Source organism: Tachypleus tridentatus, chromosome 13 (genome assembly GCF_004210375.1).
Source record: "Tachypleus tridentatus isolate NWPU-2018 chromosome 13, ASM421037v1, whole genome shotgun sequence".
NCBI classification, from domain to species: Eukaryota; Metazoa; Arthropoda; class Merostomata; order Xiphosura; family Limulidae; genus Tachypleus; species Tachypleus tridentatus.
The window spans coordinates 61,165,232-61,190,691 of NC_134837.1; the positions used below are offsets into that span (position 1 = coordinate 61,165,232).

General features: G+C 34.2%; 1 protein-coding gene across 2 annotated transcripts in view; it reads left to right on the forward strand.

Annotated features, from left to right (window-relative positions):
* Positions 1 to 12,305: 12,305 nt before the first annotated feature.
* Positions 12,306 to 25,460, forward strand: part of LOC143237505 (dual serine/threonine and tyrosine protein kinase-like) — a 61,616-nt gene continuing 48,461 nt past the window's right edge. For both annotated transcript variants that reach the window (XM_076476847.1, XM_076476848.1), the window contains exon 1: positions 12,306 to 12,491. In XM_076476847.1, the coding sequence (XP_076332962.1) occupies positions 12,356 to 12,491 (136 nt within the window). In that variant the 5' untranslated portion in view covers positions 12,306 to 12,355. The remainder of the gene's footprint in view (positions 12,492 to 25,460) is intronic.

Sequence of the window (25,460 nt, forward strand, 5' to 3'; positions counted from 1 at the left end):
TCAAACCTGAAATATCGTGTTTTTATTATTTCATTTAAATACTGCAGCTACTTAGGTCACTATCATTAAGCACATTTCTAAATACAACAATAGGATATCGATTTATTTTTCCTTCTGTTTATTAGGTACTTACATCTTGATCCATTGCCTGTCTGTGTGTACATCTCTTTCCGTATTAGGAGTTGCTGTTTTTTTTTTTTACTTTATTCACTTTCATCTATATGACCCCCCGTTGGTACAGCGGTGTGTCTGCAGAATTACAAGATTAGAAACTAGGTTTCGATACCCGTGTTGGGCAGAGAACAGATAGCCCATTTTGTAGCTTTGCGCTTAACTACAAACAAACAAACTTCACATGTATGTATCTAGTCTGGTGGTTAAGGTGTTCGACTTGCAATCTAGGGGTCGTAGGTTCGAATCTTCGTCACCGAACTCGATCGTCTTTTCAGCCATGGAGTATAATTATGTAATAGTCAATCTCCCTCTTCATTACTAAAAAAAAGTAGCCCATCAGTTGGCGGCTATTGGAATTGACTAGCGGTCTTCCCTCTACTCTCTCATTGTTTAAATTAGGAACGGCTAGCGCAGATACCTTCATGTACCTTTGCGCGAAATTCGAACCAAACCTTACTATATATGTCTGATTGTACTCAGCAGCCGGTACTATTTTACCTTTTCCAGGACAACATAAAATTAAAGATCATTAAAAGTAAATTTGATAAAGTATTCTGTTTCTATTTAGTTCTAGTTACTCATGAATACATTACTGGACCAGATTAGATACTATTACAACTGTAGTATGATGCAACGTCTTTGTGACTGTATTATGTAGAGTACATTTAGATGTGATGAATTGTATAGAGTACATTTAGATGTGATGAATTGTATAGAGTACAGTTAGATGTGATGAATTATATAGAGTACATTTAGATGTGATGAATTATATAGAGTACATTTAGTTGTGATGAATTATATAGAGTACAGTTAGGTGTGATGAATTATATAGGATACATTTAGATGTGATGAATTATATAGGATACATTTAGATGTGATGAATTGTATAGAGTACATTTAGATGTGATGAATTGTATAGAGTACATTTAGATGTGATGAATTATATAGAGTACATTTAGTTGTGATGAATTATATAGAGTACATTTAGATGTGATGAATTATATAGAGTACATTTAGTTGTGATGAATTATATAGAATACAGTTAGGTGTGATGAATTATATAGAGTACATTTAGATGTGATGAATTATATAGGGTACATTTAGATTGATGAATTATATAGAGTACATTTAGATTGATGAATTGTATAGAGTACAGTTAGGTGTGATGAATTATATAGGGTATATTTAGATTGATGATTATATAGAGTACACTCAGATGGGATGAATTATATAGAATAGATTTAGATGTGACTATTATATAGAATAGATTTAGATGTGACTGTATTATATAGAGTACATTTAGATTAGATGAATTAATAGAGTATATTCAGATGTGATTGTATTGTACAGAGTACACTTAGATGTGATGAACTCTCCTTCTGTAAGCGCATTAAGTGACACATCTATATAACAACACCCGTAAGTCTATATAAAAAAAAATCAGTTTTTGCGGAGTACTGTTGTGTGTTAAGACCAACATATAAGTTAAAACAACTTGAAAATAATGAAACGTTAACAGAAGAGATTCTGGGTGGATATTTAGAGGAAAGTGGTGTACTTCTAATAGCAACTTATGGATCACACAGCTTTACAAGATATGAGTACCTAAAACAATTATAAATTGTAATAACAGATGATAAGCTTTAAGATTTAATCTATGCTAATGACGTCAACATTTGTTTGTTACATGAAAAAAAGTTCTTGAATCACATATAAATGAAACAATTATGGACGTAAACCAATCAGTTTCGTGTTTAGATTTTGCACTTGTAAGACAACTTAGAGAAGGAACTTGGCGTGTAGTAGTTATAAAATTGTGAATAACATATCACTGTTTGTTTACGGAATTTTACGCAAAACTACACGAGTGGTATCTGCTATAATCGTCCATAATTTAGCAGTGGGAGAAAGCAGCTAGTCATCACCATACACCGCCAATCCTTGGGCTACTCTTTTACCAACAAAGATACCGTCATATTATAACGTCCCCAAGGCTGAAGTTGCGAGCATGTTTGATCAGACGGGAATCGAACCCGCGATTCTGATATAGGAGGCTAGCGCCCCAACCACTTGACCATGCCAGACTTCATCATTGTTATAAAGTATTTAAAATGAATAGTGATGCAAACCACAAAATAAATATCTTAGCTCGAACTCCCCACTGATAGCATCAAAAATAATGGTCTAGTACGTCTGGTTTTGACTAACTTATTGACTAGTTTTGCTGTTAGTTGCGGTCATCTGTAATAATTTATTTCAAGGGAAAGGGGATATCAGGTTTGGAAATTTGCCAATATTTACAAATTACCGTGTCTGAATTTTAATTTTGTTTTTACAATAAAAATGTAATATGTATAAGCAAAGCATCAAACCTTTCTTTTCATCTCCTAAGATACATAAGGGATGAATAACTTTCAAATGTAACTCAAATGCTTCGAAAGACTTTGGTCTTTCGTCTTCAGATCTAAGTTACGTTTGTAGATTAGTCCTTCGAGAAGTTCTCTACAAGTTACAATCTGAATTAGGCAGTTTCTGTCTATTCCTTCTTTGTCTGCTCAGAGAAAACGGTATGTATGTTTTGATTAGTTAATACACAAACAAATATTAATGATATATAAACAAACATCATCACAAACAAATATCAATGATACACAAACAAATATCAGTACGAACAAGTATCATTGACGCAAAACCAAATATCATTAGAAGCATATAGCAGTAATACACAAACAAATATCAGTACAAACAAGCATCAACGATACACAAATAAATATCAGTAAAAACAAGTATCAACGGTACACGAACAAATAGCAACCCTTCTCTGTTCCTGTGTGTAATTTATCATAAACAGTTATCTACATAGCTACTGTATGTTTAGTTTTTATTGTTCAAAGAAAAGTTTATCATTACTTGCCCAGGAATTAAAAACAAAATACCCGTCAGTTTTACCTGGAAAATGTATATTTATTCTGGGCAAAAATCATAAAAAGAAACACATAACAGCTTATGCCATCAACTAGAATATAATCACTATCTTTTACCAAACATTGCTTATTAGTACTTAGTATTTTCAATCTGTTTTGATTGTTTGTTTTAGAATTATCTTGCAAAATATCGAAGATATTTGTCATCTTTAAAGTTGAACTGATAGAACTGGCGGAAATGCAGCTAGTCAGCTGCACAAACTGCTAACTCTTAAGCTATTTTTGTCTGCTCAGAGTGAGATTTGACTGTTATTCTTATAACGTACCCATTGACCCCGAAACTTATAGTGCATTTTTGATTTTGGTCATTTGCTAAGAACCACAGTATGAACATAATATTCACTAATTAATACTCACTGCAATCTGAACGAAACCTTATGCAACGTATTGTCTAAACAACTCTTATTATTTTGGCACAGTCGTCCTTAATTTTGAATTACTAAACTGAAAAAATCTTTTCCCGACTTTATCTCAATAATTGGTTTGACTGTTACTCTTATAGCGCTCCTGTAGCTGAAAGTGAGGAACGTATATATATATAATTAATAGTACCGCTGGGTAAACCTTAAACCTTTACCTGAACAAACTGACATGCTAATCATTATTCTACGATCGGTTCAGTTGTTACTCACAACTATAGCATTTGCCAAGTGGTATGTACGTATTTATGAGCCTAAAACTAAGCCTATACGTACATCAGATACAAAAATATTTACGAGAGTTTTATGTTGTATACGTCTTTCAATTGTTATGTTTGTTATGCCGAAGATTTCTAAAAACAAACAGTTTCTCAAAACTTACAAACTGGCAAATAAGAAGAGCAACATTTTTTTTTAAATCGAGAACAAATGATATCAAGATGTCGGTTTTATTCTATTTTGGTTTTCCTCTTTCGAATATACAGCTTCAAAGAAACTTCAGAAGTTAAAACAGAATTCCGCCTCTTGATGATTCAAGCCAATAGCGTTCCTGGTGTTTTTATTGAAATATCGATTTCCTTGCTTTTTAAAAAAAATCCGTATTTAACCGTCAAGAAGCTTAGTTTCTCATCAATAACCTTGGACTAGTTTGTAATGAAAACCCATGACCAATGGGCCTTAATGTGTTTCAAAATATCAGTCCAAAACCCAGTGAGAGTTTAATTTCGTTTCTTCTTCGTTCAACTCATTAACTTCCTTGATGTTATGTGTAACGAAAATGTTCAACGACACTGTGATAAGTGGAAGATTGACGTAGACCTTGGACACATCATAAACGTTACTTTCACACAAACCCAAATGACTGCTACAATGGATTTTTTATGTTAGTTTTACCTTGACTGGCTGAAGTAATGTTGTGCTGTCTTGAATGTGACAGATGCTTTTGATACAGCGTGAAATGATGGTTTACTTAATTATCTACATTTTCTAAATTATCACTTCTTGAATGTTTGTTTGAACAATAGCTCTTTATGTATTAACCTAGAAAGATATTGGACGTGAATGATATCAAAAGCTTTTTAACGATTCTTAACACTCGTAAGTCTATCCAATTTTATTAAATATAAACACTTCAAAGTATTTGTTTACAGAAGACGATTTCTTGCTACTGTTTCCATGATAATTTTTAAGCATGTTCTATTCTACAAGAAATTCATTGTCATGTTAGTAAATATAAGTTAACCGGTGACTGGAATTTCTGTTCAAGTATTTACAATTACACACAAGTAAAGAAACACTATAAAAAATGGAAGTAAATGTATGGATGGTTAATAACAATTCTTTAAAAAAAATATAAACAAGATGGTAAAGATGGCATCCCTACATAATAGAATAGGTACACAGTGTAGTACGATGTTAATAGACAAAAACAGGATAAATGAAACTCAGTAGTGATTGAATAGTTGTATGTATACATATTGCTATATGTTAATTCTTGTCTGTGCTATTATGTAAGGATGATGCAAATGCCATCTCTACCATCTTGTTTACATTGTTTTTGAAGGATTGATATTAACCATACATATATTCACTCATTTTTTGAAATGTTTTTTTCTTTACTTATTTGGTTATGTTTGTTAATGAAGTATTTAAATAGTCTTAGGAATTTTGTACTTATAACCAAGTTCTAATTACTGTGAGATTCCAATAATAGATAAATATTATTTATTATTTATCTATTATTGGCTTGTAATTCCTATTTTCCCTGTACTTAAGTAAAATTTCTGTAAAAGAATAACATCAAGAGGTAATGATACAATCGTTTACAGTAGAATTATGATTTTTTAAAAATTACTACTGATTATTAATAACACATATAAAAGTGGATAATTTCTTTGAAACCATATCACCTCAGTGTGATTGGTTGAAACCATAGTTTTGGTTTTTCAGTTATCATATAATAAAAGCAAGCAGAAGACAAGGAATTCAAACTTTTTGTTATGATATTTACAGACATTCACAGAACTTATGACTCAGTCATTACATAGATATAGCTATCAAAGGATACTTTGTTTAGTATTGTAAAGTTCTGATAGCCCATTGAAGAAATATTTAAACTAGCTGGAGTACCTGTCCCCTGGAAGGAAGTCATGTATATTCATGATTCATGAAAAATTATCTTAGGACACGAAAAATTTAGCCCGGATTGACCGGATGGCTAGGGCGTTCAACTCGTAACCTGAGGGTCGCGGGTTCGAATCCCAGTGACACCAAACATATTCGCTTTTTCAGCCATGGGGGCGTTGTAGTGTGACGGTCGATCCCGCTATTTGTTAGTAAAAGAGTAACTAAAGAGTTGGTGGTGGGTGGTGATGACTAGTTGCCTTCCCTCTAGTCTTACACTGGTAAATTAGGAAAAGCGTGTGCAGATAGCCCTCATGTAGGTTTACGCGAAATTCAAATAAACCCTTACATGTAATTGCAAAAAAAAAAAAAAAAAAGCCCACAAAATTGCAAAACGCAAAATAAAAACTAAAAATTCTCATATATCTCAACAAGAACAGAACAAATCTTTTTGCCGTATTTGGTGACTATCCATCAACAGAGAACAAAGTAAGATAAGTTACGTAAAAACGCTCATGCAAAACGCAAAACTTAAAATTTTGCATCCTCGCGTGGACCTAATGAACTATTATGTCAATTTGAGTGAAGTTTTATCCACATCCTGCGAAGTAGCGACGTGGACGAACAACAGATAGTATTATTGTATGTAAGTAGATACCTTTTTAATAAATAATCCTTTCATCACTACATAGGCAGTGCAACTGTCTGCCTGAAAAGATGCACACGTAGTTAACTTATAATGGCACATACTTTGGAAATACTAAAAGAGATTTCTTATTGAATTATTATAAACACAAACTTTAAAAGAGCGCAGCAGGTGTTTTCACACAAAGGGAAAACAACACAAATCAAGTAACGATTTCGTAGATTGCAAATTCCTGTGTGTAAAACTTTACATCACACAAACAGGGCAGAAGACTGAATCGAAACGAGATGGTGCAAAATAAAATAAACAGTTAAGCATCAAAGAATGTAACGACGACAGTTTAGAACTGATAAACCCATCAAAGACAGTTTGCATCTGATAAATCTATTAGCGTCTGAAACCGTAATCAACAGATTTAATATTTTTCAACAATCAAAGGGTAAAGGCTAGGAGTCTTATGGTGAATAACGTTTCGGTCTCTATTATGGACCTGATGAAGACCTCTCGTACAAATGGAAGTCTCGTCCACCATAAAGTTCGGGGCAAATGCAGTCTATTAAAGTTTTAATATTTAATTTACAAAATACTATCATTCAAATCCTAGATTTTGCATCTTTTTAATCCTAATCTTGCTACTAGCCCTAATATTTACAGTAGTCTTAACTATTTAACCTGCAGAACTGTAAATATTCTCACTAAATATGTGACACAATTCCTTCAGTAAGTGTGAAGAGAATCTAGTCGGTTTATTTATATCATTCTATACAGTTAGGACTCCTTTCCCGGATACTATAGCTTTTAACAGTCTAAATATGGATAGCTAAACATATAACACTGTGGAAAATTACAATATACAATGTAAGTACATAACACATAACACTGTGGAAAATCACAATATACAATGTAAGTACATTTAATGCTAGTTATTTATTTTTCTATGTTTTCATTTTTGAGGTTCGAGCCCACTTACGATTTTTGGGGAATCTTAGATGCTGATGCATCATTAGTGATTTATGGACAGACTTTCCTGGTAGCGCCAATCTCTTTTTCAGGCGGCCATCCCTAATTTAGCAGTGAAATACTAGAGGGAATAAAGCTATTCAACCCTATCCACAGCCATTTCTTGAGTTAATATTTTATCAACGAATTGTATGAATATTTGCACAACATGCTCACAACGAATCGCTATTTTCTTTCCTGTGAGCTCAGTTTATATTGTTAAACGACTGCTGAGCTGACTAAATGATCTACAAGACAACCTTAACGAAACTGGCTTAAGGCCAAAAAAATCTGTATGAACTTTAAAATTGACCATACAGCTCATTTAGAACAGTGTTGTGGCGATGTCACTAGGCAACTGCGCTTTCCCATGTTTTTACGATCAAAATGTTCATGTGTGGAGAGCCAAAAGTGAATAATAAGCTTAGAGCAATAGTAATGATATGAGTATTTTGTAGTGATTTAATTATGGTATGTTTGCTGATGCATCAGTGTCAAAAGGTATAGACCAAATTGGACTTGTAAAAGATAAAACTCCTGCTTAATGATGTGGTAAAGAGCCCAGTTTTACTACTTCTTAGGTGCAATGAAATACCACATCTTTGTGTAAATCAACACATTTACACATCAAGCAGCATCACAGACCTTGGTGAACACCAGGAGAGGATCTCCATGACATCTTTATATCAGTGAATTAGATGTATGTCCCACAAATTCACGACTGTATGAATTCCGAGAAGTGGGTGCATAATAATTACTGTATATCTTTTGTTTGTGACTTTAAGAAGACCTCAGAAGCACTATATTAGATATATTATATCAATACTTCTTCTTGGTCAATGCATGTCCTTTCTTTGTTTCTTGTTTAAGATTGTAACAGCTACGTCGTCGTTGTTTCTCGTTACAGTTATTTTCTTGAGCCCACAACAGTCCATGAGGGGTGGACTGGTGATTTCTAATGTTATACAAATCATTTCATGGAAGGTGACTCTCATTACTTCGTTCAGGGTGTCTGTTGAACAGACCAGTTATTTCGTGATGCATGAAACCCTCTTTTTGTTAACCGGAAGATGACCTAAGAAGGTCGAAACGTTGTACTCTATTTTAATAAAAATTTTAACACCTATACCAGCCGTCTTTAGAATACAGACCTGTTGTTTGTCTACACTCTACAACCTTCCCAAAGTTCTCCGTGTTGTAAGTTTTCAACATATTAGCAGTGTTGGCAGTCTCTACTACCATAAAACTCTCTGCCCACCATCAATCTGTGTCATTATTACCTTTTTTGTGGAAGGAATATGATCTTCAAAACAATAAATGCTCAACCCTGAAGATTAAATGAGGTTACTGATCTTCCAAGGCAGGTAGCTTAAACAAAATGTAAACAAGTAAAGTGTTATTTACATAAAAGCAATTTTGGAACCTCATTGTGTTGTTACAGTCCATGTTGTCACATCTCGTCTTGCTCTTTATAATGGTATGCATACTCATATTAGCCCTACAGCGTAGTTTTTTTTATTAAAGGCTCCTTCGTAAGGCTGTAATGTTAAATATGCATCATTTATTCTGCATACTTTCCGTAACCCATCTAGTACGAGGGTGATGATTTTCTGGCATTAGTCTCAACATTCTGATTGCACAGAAATGTATAACATTGCATCTGCCAAATTCACCAGTTGTCTTTTCATGGAACAGCATAAACACTTGTTTCATTCTCCAGTTTCTTTATGTGTGCGATGGTTGTGTGACTATGTCGTGGAAGCAGTTTGTTTACATATAATCGGTGTACCTTTTACAGACAGAGATCCTTTTTGATTATATTGTGTAGTGCTGTCTGTTTTGCCGCTGACAAGACGCTGCACTCTGCTTATAATGGCTGGGGGTGCAACTTGTTGTAGGGCTCTTTCTAGATGATCTTGGTGCCTCAAGTTGATCCATATTACTTTGTTTTCCAAAGCATTTAAGTACAAAAAATATCTTCGTCTTGGAAATTCTAAACCTTCGATATGAACACATTTTGTGATCTGAGTGCATGAATATGTTTCGTAGAAGAGTGACATACTCTTCCCAAAACTGACAATTGCTTTGGTAGTAGCACACTATCTAAGTAATGCGAAACAATATCAAAATATAGTTCTGATATATATAATTCCACCATGACCTTATATTGACTTTCGCTATCATGTGGCATGCCGATTTGCATATTCAAAATTGTTTTAATATAATATTCTCAAACCTCTGTAGTTCAGCATTATTACGATGAACACAATAAAACAAAGAAAAATTCTCAGTAGCTACGGCTATAATTAAACCTCATATCAAAAGATGAAGCTGTGAGCTAAAAGTTTGTACTTAAAAACACTCGGAGTAATCCTTCGAGCCGCTATGCCGGACATTCGAACATAATTTTTTAGGCCATATAAAACGTTTGTTTTTTAAAATTCTTATTTCACCTACACATGCGTACATACAATATAAATAACTTTGGACTCAGTAAAGATGTGGCACCATGACTTAACTGACTGATTATGATAGCTGTTGGCCTTTGTAAACGTTATTCACCAGTGAATTACCGACAAAATCACCATAAATAGTGGATATCAACACTTCAAACATCAGACTTCTATTGTCAACAACATTTTAGCTAATATATCAGGTAATCCCACAAGTAATGTTCGAAAATTTAATACAGAAAGTACATCATCATTTCTGTCTTTGTAGAAGGCTTTAATGACTAAAATATGTAGTAGGACGTGTATAAAAATGTTCAGACAAATAAAAGACTAACTGAACTCCACTTTTTCAGTTCATTAATCAAATAAACCCTTATGAAGATGGATGTGTCTGAGGAGTGTATTAGGCATGTAATGCTTTATGAGTTTTAAAAAAGGTAATAGTGCAGCAGATACTGCACGAAACATTCAAGGTGTTAATGGTGTGGAATCTTTCATTGAAAGAAAGTTCCGAAAATTGTTTCAGAAGTTCAGACCAGGTGACTACAGCTTAAGTGATGCGCCACGTTCAAGTCGGCTTGTTGAGTTTAACGATGACTTGCTGCTGGCTGCACTTAATGAAGATTGTGCTGTAACAGTTAAAGAACTGGAGCAGAAGCTTACTTAAACCATTTCAACAGTCCACCGCCATCTGCAACAGCTTGAAAGGTATCAAAATTTGGAAAATGGGTCCCCCATGATTTGACAAAAGTAAACCTTAAAGCAAGAATGGACATTTGCACACCTCTGCAGTCTCGTAAATGTAACCCACGTTTCTTGGACAAGTTAGTAACTGGAGATGAAAAAACTGGATATATTTAAAATGTTAAGCGCCACAGACAATAGCTCAGTGCAGATAAAATGGCTAAAGCACAGTCCAAAATGGATCTCCACCCGAAGAAAGTCTTGTTTAGCATTTGGTGAGATATTGTTGGTGTAATCCACTTTGAGTTGCTAACATTCAGTGCAACGATTACATCAGACTTCTATTTTCAACATTTGGAGCCCTTGAATGTTGCACTGAAAAAAAAAGAGACCTGCTTTGATCAATCGTAAATGTGTTGTGTTACACCAGGATGATGCACGGCCCCATATAGCAAGGATCATATCTGCAAAGACTGAAGAGCTAGACTGGGAAAAAATTCCACATCCTCCTTATTCTCCAGACCTTGCCACATCTGATTATCATCTATTCCGAAGTGCGGAGAACTATCTTGATGGAAAAGAACTTGGAACACATGAAGATGTCAAAACTACCCTCTCAAGATTATTTTCCTCCAAATCCCAATAATTTTATATAAGTGGCATTTGGAAGCTTGTGAATCGTTGGTAGAAAATATTTAATAATAATAAAACATACATTATTGATTAAATAACATTAAAAGCGTTTGAAATCCTTTTTCTTTTTCCTAACCTAAAATCGGACATTACTTAAGGGATAACCCGAGAGTATAAATTCGTAATAATATTAGACATCTTCTTACATGATACTTATTTCAGTCCAGGCTAGAGACACCTGGAGTTCAGATCAGTCATCTTTAATTTTGAACTACTAACTAGAGGGAGAGCTAGTCAACAACATCCGTTATTATAAAGACTTTGTAAGAGTACTTGAAATGATAAAGATCATAGGCCTGACATAGTCATATCGGTTAGGGACTTCCACTTGCAGTTTGAGAGGCACAGGTTCGAATCCCCGTCTCACCAAATATGTTTGCTTTTTCACCTGTCGGGGCGTTACAATGTTCCGATCAACCACACTATTCGTTGGAAGAAGAGTAATCCAAGAGTTGGCGTTGGGTCGTGCTGACTAGCTACTTTCCCTCTAGTCTATCACTGTTAATTTAAGGACAGCTAACGTAGACAGTCTTCGTGTAGCTGACTAACTACCTTCCCTCTAGTCTGTCGCTGTTAATATAAGGACGGATAACGCAGATAATCTTCGTGTAGCTTTGCACAAAATTCAAAACAAAAGAAACACGCACACGGGATTGTCTGCACATATAATGTTCCACAGCTTAAAGTACGGGATGTGTTCAGAGGCATCACACCTCGAATCCTGGACCCACTAATTTGCACCTCAACATTTTAGCCACAAAGGTGCGTGCGCTCTGTTCCTTTGAAATATAATAAAATATGAGTGAGACCTCTTCACCTTCTCATAAAATAAAGGCGTCAAGAGAATAATTATCTTTTCATGATATTAACAGCCCATTTAGGTTTCTTTCTCTATTGCAGCTAATATATTTTTCTTCTTTAAAATAATATTTATAATCTTTTCCCCCCCTGTATTAGTCCTATGTAAAATGTATATTGAATGCATAATTATGAACTGCGAATGGGCTCGCCAACAATTTATAATATGCATTTCATCTGTTTACCACTAGGTGGCTACTTGGGCTTCGTTCAGATAGTGGTACATGATGGTAATCGCTTTATAAAGATAAATCGGCTGCCAGAGTAAATACACAGACAACAACTTTGTTAGATAGTTGATGTGTTCATTGTTGTGTAAAGATGACAAAAAACTTTTCGTGTGAGCTTACTAAACTGTTTAATGAGTTTAATAAAAACTGTAAATATTTAAAACGATTATTTAAGGAAACCAAGTATTCTCAAGACGAAATAGAAAAGAGTGGTTATTTTGATAACCGTGAGTTATAAGTTTATCTTAACTTATTTATATTTAGTGTTAGTTGTCATTTCTAAAATTTATTAAAAAATAATTTCAGTCGTTTATTAAGCTAGGGTCACTTTAAACTTTTTTATTTTCTACCAAGTTTAAAAAAGTATATTTTTATCAGATCTTTGTTTCTTTATTTGTTGTTAAGCGCAAAACTACACAATGGGCTACTTGAGCTGTGCCCAACCTGATTTTTAGTATTATAAGTATGAAAATAAAATATAATTGTTGAAATAATTAGAAATTACAATTTTTTCCAGGTGAAGTGGAAAAAAAATATCGTAAAATAATATGTTTGTTTTAAAGTAAAGCCATGCTGGGCTAATAGATGTGTATATCGCGAGAAATCAACCTTTGGTTTTAGCTCTCTTGGTTTTGTTTGTTTTAAATTTCGCGCAAAGCTACACGAGGGCTATCCGCGCTAACCGTCCCTAATTTTGCAGTGTAAGACTAGAGGGAAGGTAGCTAGTCATCACAACCCACCGCCAACTCTTGGGATACTCTTTTACTAACGAATAGTGAGACTGACCGCACATTATAACGTCCCTACGGCTGAAAGGGCAAGCATGTTTGGTGTGGCGGGGATTCGAACCTGCGACTCTCGGATTTCGAGTCGAGTGCCTTAACCACCTGGCCACATCTGCCCTTTTAGAGCTCTAGATTCGTAAATTTATCACTGTTCCATCGGAAGCCCAAATGGCATGATTGTTAATTCAAGGCAATTTCAATATTATGTTAGAATAATTCCAAAGTGGAGTAAACTAATGTAACATTAATAATACATTAACAACTAAGTTTGTTGCTGATGTTTCTTGGGACATAAGTTCTCGATTTTTCCATAAATATTAGTATTTATTTCTCAGTATTCAGGAAATATTTTTTGAAGGTATCTGTCCTAGTTTTCCATGATTTTGAATTGATGAACTAAATGGAAGTCAGCTGACCAAATAATTCGCTACCAATCCTTGGGCTACCCTCATCTAAAAGAATGTTGAGATTTGACCATAATTTTATAACGTACCCATAATTTCAAATTTGTGTAAGGGGGTGCAATCTCGGTAGACCAGCAAATCCATAATTCTGCATTCTAACCACTGGTCACACTCGGTTAAAAATACTAATGTTAGTAAGAGCTCTTCGCCATTATTGTATTGTAAAACTATTTCAAACGTTTGAAAATTATGAGGTTTGCTTTTAGTTGTATTTCAGAAGCCTTTAACAAACCATATTTTAGAGTTTTAAATATAATTTTTAAAAAGTTTTGACGCTGTCAAAATGTTTGATGGTTAAAAAATTGCAAATTTCATCCATATTTTTTAACGTACAAGGATGAACAGATGGTTCAAAGTGCAATGGACCAATTAAAGTGTTTGTTTGTTTGCTTGTTTGTTTTTGAATTTCGCACAAAGCTACTCGAGGGCTATCTGTGCTAGCCGTCCCTAATTTTGCAGTGTAAGACTAGAGGGAAGGCAGCTAGTCATCACCACCCACCGCCAACTCTTGGGCTACTCTTTTACCAACGAATAGTGGGATTGACCGTCATATTATAACGCCCCCACGGCTAAAAGGGCGAGCATGTTTGGCGCGACGGGGATGCGAACCCGCGATCCTTAGATTACGAGTCGCACGCCTTAACACGCTTGGCCATGCCGGGCCCCTATTAAAGTGACTTTTGTTGTTAGCAAGAACTTAGAATTGCTTCTCAAATGTTTATAAAAGCACCTATAGAACTGCCATTTAAGTAATAATTATCAATATGGCTTTAGAAAACGGCATTCTTGTCTTAAGTTTATCATGCTTTTAAACAGGGTTTTCTTCTTTTTTGGGGGGAAGAGTTAGCCACCTTCAGTTTAACGGCTTATGTCTTTGACTTTCGGAAATCTTTTATTAACATTTTCTCTAAACGTTGGTTAAATAGTTGCTTATGGAGTTGGTAGAAATTGAGTAGAAAATAATTTAGTAATAGAAAGTAGAATGTAATTATAAATTGTCCATTTTTTTTTTTTGATATGATAACGTGATTAATGGGGTTTTTTAGGGTCGAGTTAGGAATATTTATTTCTCATTATTTCCTTAAAACCTCCGGTCACGAAAAACCGACCCAAATTTAGTTAAAAAACGTCAAAGTCGAAAAACTGATTGGAGGCGCCATATTACATAATTGTAATCTGATAATCCAATCTGAAATAAAGCTCAGTTGAGGTTACACTTAAAAGACTATGGACGGTAGTTTAAGATCCATAGAAGCAAAGGCAGAATGTAAAAATATGGGGAAGACTGTAGCGACTGGCTTCTAGAATGGTACCTGATTTAAGATATTTTAAGAGCCTAAAATTTGACATATTTTGTCTTAAGCAGAGAAGAATTAAAGTAACTTTTCAGTTATTTAAAGTTGTTAGAGTATGTCTTTTGTGCAATAAAAAGGTTAAAATAATTGGAATAAATGTCTTTTATATATTGTACTGAAATTCAGTTTTTGATTTTTTAAAAGAGTTTTCAAAATTAAATTTAACCTTGAAAGAAAGTTTTGGTTCCTTTAATTTCATTTTGTTTCTTGACTTAACCAAAATTTCTTGTGTTGTTTAACATAAAACACACGAAACATTACAAGTGGCAGCAGATCACTTATGACATTCAGATATCCACTAAAACAAGCATGAAAGCCAAAGGTCTGAAAACAGTTAAGCAGAATTAAACATACAATTGAAACAACTAGTCTAAATCTATAAATCCATACCTTAAGTGTGCCATTCTTTGCATTTCAACCAAATAGTATACCCTCAAGCAAAGTGCCCAATCTCCTAAATTGTTAACACGTAAAATACTTTCAAAGTATCAATTCTTAAATAAAAGTAATAAAACGCGACATCAAAATTTTTTACTTGCACAATAATTTATCTGTAAAATTGAAAAATACAAATTAAAAACTTTAAAAACTCTACATGTTTTTTCCACCGTCTTTAGGAGAATAAACTACAAAGTATACCTGTACATGTATAATTTTTGTTTTCGTTTTCAATTAAGCCCAAAGCTACACAATGGGCTATCTGTGCTCTGCCCACCACGGGTATCGAAACTTGGATTTTAGCGTTGTAAGACCGCAGATATACCGCTGAACCACTGGGGATCACGTGTATAATTAACATGTTTTTACAGTGGCGCCATTTACAATAACATTTTTCTAAAATTTAGGCTCCTACGCCTAAATATCTTTGTTAAAAATTCAATTAATAAAAAAAATCTCTTAGGCTTATCTTATATCTAGTTCATATTTTCCCCTTCGTTTAATTATGAATGATATATGTGGATGACACGTTTCTGGTGTAGCGGAACATGTTAATAGCATGGTAATTGAGTTCCAGAAAATTCAATCATCCCTACAATACAATTCACTTTAGGGTTGATGATGTTGGTTATGTACATATTTCAGATGTTTCTGTTAAAAAAAAAAAAAAGCTTTCTGTTTACTTCTTTATACAGGAAGCCATTCTCAGTTGCCATGACGCCGCGTGTGAGATCGTGTCATCCATGGTTACAAAAAAGAAATGTCTTCATTTTCGGTTATTGTTTATAGGGTTGTTATTGTTGTTTCTTATGATAAGGATATGATGTTGGAATTTAAAATAGGTTGCCATTGATAGAGGGTATTCACTTAAAATCACAGATAGGATGCATAGTAAGTATTGTAAGAAACTCCAAATTTTTTGGACGTTTCAAACTGGAGATAACAAAAAAGGGAAGTAGAGAAAGAATGTTTGTCGTATGTTTCACTTTGGTTGACAAAAATAGGTAACGTCTTCAGGAAAAATATAAATTGCCAAGTATTATTTACTCCTAAATTCAAATTAAGTCTTATAATTAATTGGTTGAGAAATAAATTTGAATTAATGGATAAATATAGTATTTACAAAATTTCATGTACTTGTGGTTAAACTTTTATTGAACAGACAAGTAAAATCTTAAAATTTAGACTAAATAAATGTCAAAATATGGTGGATAAATTAAAAACGGATGAATTGGCTTTGGCAGTACATTTGGCATATTATACACATTGTATTGTCTAGAATAATGTAAATATACTTAAACAGGTAACAGAAATAGATGAAGTAAATATAATAGAATACCTCGAAACTGTTCAAAATAAAATGAATATAAACAGGCTCATGAGCCATAGAAGTAAAGCTTTGGAAATCGTTGTTTTAAATGACACAACTGTAAAAACACACTCATTGTACACTTACATATGTTTATAAGTTACTTCGTGGTTTATTCTCCTGAAGATAGTGGAAATATTTCCACGGAAACATATAGAATTTTTAAAGTTTTTAACTTATATTTATTAAACTTCACAAATAAATTATTGTGCAAGTAAAATGTTATTGACTCATTTTATTAATTTTATTTAGACTTTTTTTGTACTTTTTTTTTTAAAAACACGAATCGTTTTTACGTATTAAGTATCAAATCTCCTAAATTTTAACGGCTGGAATACTTTCAAACAAAGTATTAAATCTCCTAACTTTGTAACACCTAGAATACCTTCTAGCAAAGTAATTCTAACATCTAGAGTACTTTCAAGCAACGTATTAAATCTCCTAACTTTTTTTATACGTATAAATATACCTTATGCATATTATACAATCACCTAACTCCAGCCACTTGCTAACAAAAGTGAGACAAAATTTATTTCAACATTTTTTATTTCATACGTAACCCTAATCGAAAAGCGACGTTACTGTTTTTATGCACTGATACATAGTGTGAAAAATTGAAACATCATATTAATTTAAAAGATTATCTAATGACTCTGTTAAATAGCGCTATCTGCTAGATCTAAGAAGGAATTCGATTTTTTTATTGCCTTGGTAATTTTATTTAAGGTTCATAACTTTTCATATGGTACATATTTTATTTTATTTAGTTGTATAAAAGATTACCTGTTTTAGAAATAAAAATATATAAACAGATATTTTGTTTCGATTGAGACGTAAACAAAATGGAGGTGGTAAGAAGTTAGGACTAGTTGACTGAAACAAATTCGATTTCTAAACCTTTCTAAGCGATTAATTTTGAGGCAAGTTGCTTAAGAAATAACATATTTTGAACGTGACAGCTTTAAACAGGTCGAGTGATGGGAATTTATATCACTTTCACACTTCTCGTAATCAATCCGCTTTGATCGTCCTTGTTGAATGTTCGTGGAACATGTGGAAAGCACGTGGGCACAAGTGTCCCTTTAAAATTATTTCCCACTTTTTTTTTTTGTTAATATAAGATTGCAATTTCGACCGTATTCCAGTTTGCCACAAAATACGACGACAACAGTAATAAGATATTTGCCAGCTGATGGCTTTAGATTATGTCTAAATTAGGTTACTCCACGAAATGTTGCTGATTTATAGGCGTAACCTTGCTACTAGCTGTAATACAGCGTCAAGTAGCATGTTTTAAAACCATAACTGTCAATTTTGACACATTTTCCGAGATTACTATTTCCTGGTCAAGAAATTCTTTGACTGTCACTTACAAGATACAGAACTTCGAATATATGATACATCGAACTGTTTATTTTCATTTAAAATCGTAAAACGTTTTTACTTCATCTTAATAGTTGAAAGCTTAGGTTATAACGATTACTTAGTTCTAGTATCACCTAATTAACGTGAGAGTAGTAAAGGTATGTAATATGGACTTTGACATTAATATATTTTATATATTAAAGATCTTTACATTATACAAATATATACTTTTAAAACTAATTTTATATTATCGAAATAATACTTAAACTTTTAAGAAAATTCTTCAAGTTGAGATAGCAACATTGAACTTGATTGGAGACAGATATTTTGATATAAAGAAATTCAAATAATTAAATCACCTAATATACATGTATATAGATGCCACTAGTGTTTTGGTAACGAATCGTTCACCTTTTATCTCCACCAAATGTTTTAGGGAAAGTGAACGTAAGTTATCACACGATGTATCTACGGGTTACATGATCTTTATAGAAACTCTTAGAACCTGTAAGGTCCTATGAGTAGCAACCATCATAATTACGTAAGTCACATCAGGTTTGTGGACATGGGAAATTTTCCATTAACCACATAACCGCTTGAGTGAGGCAACCTCATGAAATAAAATATTCGAGTATACTTCAACAATTTCAGTTGGGACTTCATACACAAGGTTTGGGTGATATGATTATGTCAGTAAGGCCTTGGACTGTTACTTGCTAGTTATTTGTTATTATCCCTGATAACTGGTCTAATATGTATTAAAGCTATTTTTCAGTGTGTGTGTGTAACGTTCATATTATGAGTGTTTTTAAATTAAGTTGCACCAGTCTGATTTTTGTGAGTGCATTTGACGCTTATTTTTATTTTCTCAGTGTGGTACTTTTATTTTTAAGATGGTGAGATGTTTGACGAATAAACTTAAAAAATGGCGGGGCGACTTTTTTTTTGCCGAGGTGGGCAAAGCTAATGTAACAATAAAATAAAGTTGTTAACAGTTATCATCTTAATATGATGTTTCTATAATATAGTTGTGTATTATGGTGAAGCAGGAATCTAAATTTTTAATATCGGTAAATTCTATATATAAAAAAATTAGGATAGTTTATTAACCCTCTAATTGCCGTTGGGGTTCATTTGTTTTACTGAATTATTAAAGCATCAAATGTATGTCTGTGTTGGTTGATTCTTACTGTTAGAGACACAAAAAATGTTTTCATCCCAAAAATAAATGTTTCAAAAAATTTGTATATATTTGATAATCAACTGAGTACCTCTTATAAAGAAATCGTCAAACGCCATAGATCTCTTCTTGGAAGGAGACTGCTATGACAAGTTATTCTGAATTTCGCGCAAAGCTGCTCAAGGGCTATCTGCGCTAGCCGGCCCTAATTTAGTGGTGTAAGACTAGAGGGAATGTAGCTAGTCACCACCACCCACCGCCAACTCTTGGGCTACTCTTTTACCAACGAATAGTGGGATTGATTGGAACATTGTAACGCCCGACAGGTGAAAAATCTAACATATTTGGTGAGATGGGGATTCGAACCTGTGTCTCTCAAACTGCAAGTGGTGGTCCCTAACCGACAAGACTATGTCAGGTCTATCATTTTTATCATTTCAAGTACTCTGACAACGTCTTTATAATAACGGATGTTGTTGACTAGCTCTCCCTCTAGTTAGTAGTTCAAAATTAAAGATGACTGATCTGCTCTAGGTGTCTCTAGCCTGGACTGAAGTAAGTATCATGTAAGAAGATGTCTAATATTATTACGAATTTATACTCTCGGGTTATCCCTTAAGCAATGTCCGATTTTAGGTTCAGAAAAAGAGAAAGGATTTTAAACACTTTTAATGTTATTTAATCAATAATGTATGTTCCATTATTATTAATTACTTCCTACCAACGATTCACAAGCTTCCAAATGTCACTTATATAAAATTCTTGGGGTTTGGAGGAAAATAATGTAGAGAGGGTAGTTTTGACATCTTCATGTGTTCCAAGCTCTTTTCCACCAAGATAGTTCTGCAAACTTCGGAATAGGTGATAATCAGAAGGGGCAAGGATTCGAACTCGTGACCCTCAGAATACGAGTCGAGCGCCTTAACCCACCTGGCCAAGACTGCTATTAACAAGGTCGTAGATCCTGGGGGGGGGGGGATGGAAGGTATACATCCCCCCTTCATTTTAGGTGGGAGTATGGTGCATACAATCATCCCCCCCCTACAGTTTGGTCTGTTGAATTGTTTTATTGCATCACAGGCCTACAAATTGTGTGTTTGTTCTTGTGATTCTCGTGTTCTTACCAATCGAATTGCATAATTAGGCCTAGATGTAGGCTTTTCAGTAGACGAAATGTACATCTTTAATATAGGCGTGCTTCTAAGCTTTTCGATCTAAGCAATAATTCGTATCAATCAGTAGGCCTAAGTATACATGCAAGTATCGTGGCAACAAGATTACTCTGTGACTGCATGTTTACAGCTTTCAGGTTCACCTAATCAGAGATTACCAATTTGCAAATTGAACAGTCCACATAAGTGGTTGCAAAAATCATCCCCCCCATCGGGTGTAAAAAATCTACGCCCCTGGCTATGAATGTTGTTTTAAGTTAAGCGCACGATTCACAACAAAGTCATTGGGTAGTATCGTATTTTAAAAGGTTTAAAAATATGTACTGGCTTTTATAAAACTTTTCTAAAAGTGGTAAAAGGTTATGAAAGTAGTCCAGCTCATGAGAACAAGTGTAAACTTATGGCATGATCATTACAGTGTTATGTTTCTGCAGCTAGTTTTGTGAACGTTAGATATCTCGGTTGTAATTAGAATATTGTAGCCCCAGTATATATTACTTAATATTGCTGTTAGGTTTATGATAATTGTATCTTTTCAACAACACGAAAATGTGTCTCGTAACACGCTCAAATTTGTTCCTTCAAACTTTTATATTTACAACTTGTCATAAAGACATTATTCGTTTTGGCCTATGACATTTGTAAACACTACATTCTTTATTTTGTCCATTAGGGATTTTGAAGAATTAGACGAATACATAAAAATAGTATTCTGAACTCACTACAGTCATCATATTTATTGCCAACAATGCGTTTCGCTCAATCCATAACTTTTGACATCGGATGGGATACAAAAATAATGTTTAGGGTCTTCATTAGGCTTAATAACTTCTAAAGCGAATCAAAAGATAGTTTCTATAAAATAATTAGGACTAGATATATGAACGTAATGAAAAAACATTTTTTTTTGTTGCTGTTCTTTTAAGAATTTTCATTCTAAGATGTTCGTTGTGCAAGTAAAAATAGAAAAGACTGTATTGGTTACTTGAAAATTAAAATTTAAAATTAAAAATAAAAATGTAGTTATGATATCGTTTGTGAAAAGAGCATGCATTTGTAACGCAAACAAACAATAGCTGACGTGGTGGTCGTTGAGTAACATAGTTATACAGGACAAAGATATCGCACTTACAAATGATGAGCGATAACTTGAAATACCTAATAAACATGTTTTATCTCTTTCAAACAATTACAGGAACAATAGACATACAAGAACGATGCGCGTGCTGATGAAATCATTACGTAATCTCCATCAAGCTTTTTGAGAAAAGTGAACGTTGTTTATCAGGCGATAGATAGCAAAGGTTAACATGATCTGTATCGAAATGGTCAGAACGTATAGGAATAATAATTTGGGGCGAATCAGCCCGGTTAGTGATCGTGAATTTTTTTTCAATAATTTGTTATGTATGAAACCCTATTTTGTTATGTGTGAATTAATTCATTTAGTGTATTGTTGAGAAAAAAGAATTACCAAAAGTCGTTTTATACATCTACTGATTAGGTATCGAAGTTTAGAATTGCTTCAGATCACCACTGGTTATCGTCATATTGATATTACGAAAAATATACACATTAACACAGTCAGAATGCTAATCAAGTTTAACTACGGATTTAGTTTAGTTTTTTGTCATTAAAGCCGATATAGTGAGTACGTTATCAAAAAATAAAAAAACCGACGAAGTTCAAGGTAATGGTTGACATAGTTATACTGTTATGTCAGTGATTTTTCTAAAATAATAATTAGCTCACTGTTTTACATCAAACAAATCTCTGTTAACGTGAGGCACTATTACAAAAGTAGTATCAACCTTTTAAACCCCACGAAGCGCACGTTTTAACAAAAGACGAAAATAAACTACTTAAAACATGATACTTGCTTTTATTTTCTCGTACAGTAACAGAATCTAAATCAGTATTTGGCAAAAGTCAGTGTCTGTGTATCTATTTATGACTGGCGAACGTACTGGACCGATTGTCAACAAACTGGGCATGTGCCCCTTCGGGGTCTCTGGGAAGTAAAATAGGGGTTGAGGGGGTCTACTTCTATGTCTGTGTATTAAGCGGGTATCTGTTAGCATGATATGAAAAATGTTTGCACAGACTGTTAATTGTACGATTCAAAGTTCATGACCCACTGCTGCTCCAAATTTTGGGGGCTGTGGATGGGCTACACCAATATTGATCGAAGCTCACTATTCGTTCAGACAAAACTAGCCCAAGTGTTGGTGGTAAGTGCCACTGAGTAGCTGCCTCCCCTGTAGTATATTACTTCAAAATTAGAGAGGGCTTTACGTGAAAATTCTGAAACGAACTGAAATTAAAGTGAATGTTATGATTCTTGGGAAATAACCTAGACGTAACGATTTCTGGGGCCTCGTATGGCCTGGCAATTAGGGCACTCGACTCGCAACTCGAAGTTCGCATGTTCGAATTCCGTCCCTGAACATGTTTGCCCTTTCAGTCGTGGGGATTTTATAATAGGGACTTACAAACAATACCGAGTCTCGTATATTGTCTGGAACTGAATCTTTTATCGACTTCCACGGAAAGCATATTAATTCCTTTGTTGATACACCTGTACACTTTTGATTGCTAGCTAGCTTGAAGTACCCGTAAATTTTCACCGACGACAATATATGATGTCCTCGTAAGAATACTAACGTCCAAAATTAATCTACTGTTTATAATATTCGAAAGTTACAAAAGTTCTTTGTCAAATTCTGCAGTTTTCCGATATTAAGTGTTGATCACAATTGTAGCTCCCGACGCCTATAGCACACTGACTGTAGGTGACTAATAATAATAAAACTCTCTTGGCTCGTTGATTTATATAGTTTAAGGCAAGATTTTAGAACGTTCAACAATGTTCAAAAACACACTAGCGTTTTTGTAAAACAAATATTGTTGATTCTTACTCTCAAGAACCTTCCACAAATTTAGAGAACTGACGGGACTTGAGCAATTCACATCCTACAGTCTACGTCACATGCATCAAACTGAAACACTCAAAGTATTAAAATAAACATATAACAGTAAATCCGTTTCACGGCCCTCTCGATAAAACTCCTAAATTAGGAACGACTAACATGGATAACAGCCTCGGAGTAGCTTTGTATGTAATTCAAACTAAAACAAAAATAAGTCCTTTAAAAAAAGGAAGTGTCATTAGGAAGCTCTGAGTAAATTTGGATTTCAAAATGTACGTTTTTGTTTGTTTGTTACTTTAAGAAGTTTTAAATAAATTAATCGTACTTAAGAAATTTTACAAAAATAAATGAATGAAATAACTGAAGTAATTTCATCTGCAGTTAGGTTTTCCACCTGAATTATTTATTTCGTCTAGCTCAAATTTCCCCAAATTGATATCTATGTTGAAGTGTGGAAAAGAAGTGGCCAACACTAATTTACTGCATCATCACAAGGTGTATTTTGCTGTTAATACTCATTGCATTTAGTTAGATCCGGTGTAACTTAGAAATTAGTGTGCAGATCTGCAATCCGAGGGGAGTCGATGATTCGCACCGCGGTGCTTCTGAACACGGTCTGCACTTTCAGTTGCAGGTGTGTTATAAGGGTAATAGTTAGTCCCTTTATCTGTTTCAAATTCATACAGAGCTTTGTCGCAACGGGTTCCTCCTTTCCTCTAGTTACTAATTCAAAATTAAGGACAGATTCTGTAGGTGTCTCTGACCTGGCCGTTTAAAACGTATATGCATAAAGTGTAGATCAGATTGAAATACCAAACACTGTATTTTATTTTCTACACGTGTAGGTACGCACCACATTAAATTTTATAAGTCTTACTTACAACTTTACTCGAGTAAAAATGCAATGTGCGATTTTAAAGAACAAGTATTATGGATAGAAGCGTAAACGTCCTGGCATTGAGCTACCTTCTGTATCCCTCACGGGGACTCGAATATCGAATTTTAAACTTGTAAGTTCGTAAATATATCGCTGTCTTACCGGGATACAGTTTGTAAGGAGTGTAGAATGAGGTTCGAGGTTTAGAGAGATAGTCGTTGTTTCTTAATGTACCCTGGCATGATTTATTGTGAACATGTGCAATGAGGCAGTTCACGGGCATCAGTGTGATTGCTAATAATAGTATTACGTCTATCTGGTTAAGCCCCCTAGTGGCACAGCAGAATGACTGGGGATTCACGCCGCTAGCAACCGGGTTTTGATACCTGTGTTGGGCATAGCACAAATAGCCCATGGTAAAGCTTTGTGCTTAATTCCAAACAAAACTTATCTGTTTAATCCTTCATCTACTTTGTAGCTCAGACTTAGAATATTGATGGTATTGGGGAAAACGTCTCACCGTATTGGTATCAGATGAAAATCATTTTTATGTTGAATCAGTCGACGCTCTCGCTTTTGATTATTTAATATATTAACAGTCAAAAACTCCTGTAGACTTAACGTGTTGTTTAACGTCGCAAGTAGATGCTTAGTTAGTGCATTCATGACCCCAGTGAAACCGATGTCAACACCACCATTAAGCTCGTGTTTATTAAACACGTTAAACATACTCATGGAACCCTCATCCTGGAGCATTAACCTCGGTCCCAGGACTTAGGACTGGTGTAAGTCCTACATTTATCAAGGAAAGTGACCTCTGGTGGTTTTGTTTTATTTTGCCAGTTTCCCGGTAAATGCTTCAATGTTCAGTTTTATGTTAAAGTTCTTACCTTGCTCAAGAATATTCACATTTTAATACAAGAATAATTGAATTGTTATTTTTATGAATAAAATTCTCCTCTACTTTATTTATTTATTTTTGATGTTCGTATCGTGTGTGTTTCTTCGTATAATAAAGCCACATCGGGCTATCTGCTAAGTCCACCGAGGGGAATCGAACCTCTGATTTTAGATTTACTTTTAAGTTATCACGTTTTAATGTTTCAGTGAATTAAGGCGCTCGACTCATAATCTGAAGGTCGCGGGTTCGAATCTCTGTCACACCAAACATGCTCGCCCTTTCAGCCGTGGGGGCGTCATAATATAACAATCAATGCCACTATTCGTAAGTAAGAGAGTGGCTTAACAGTTAGTGGTGGGT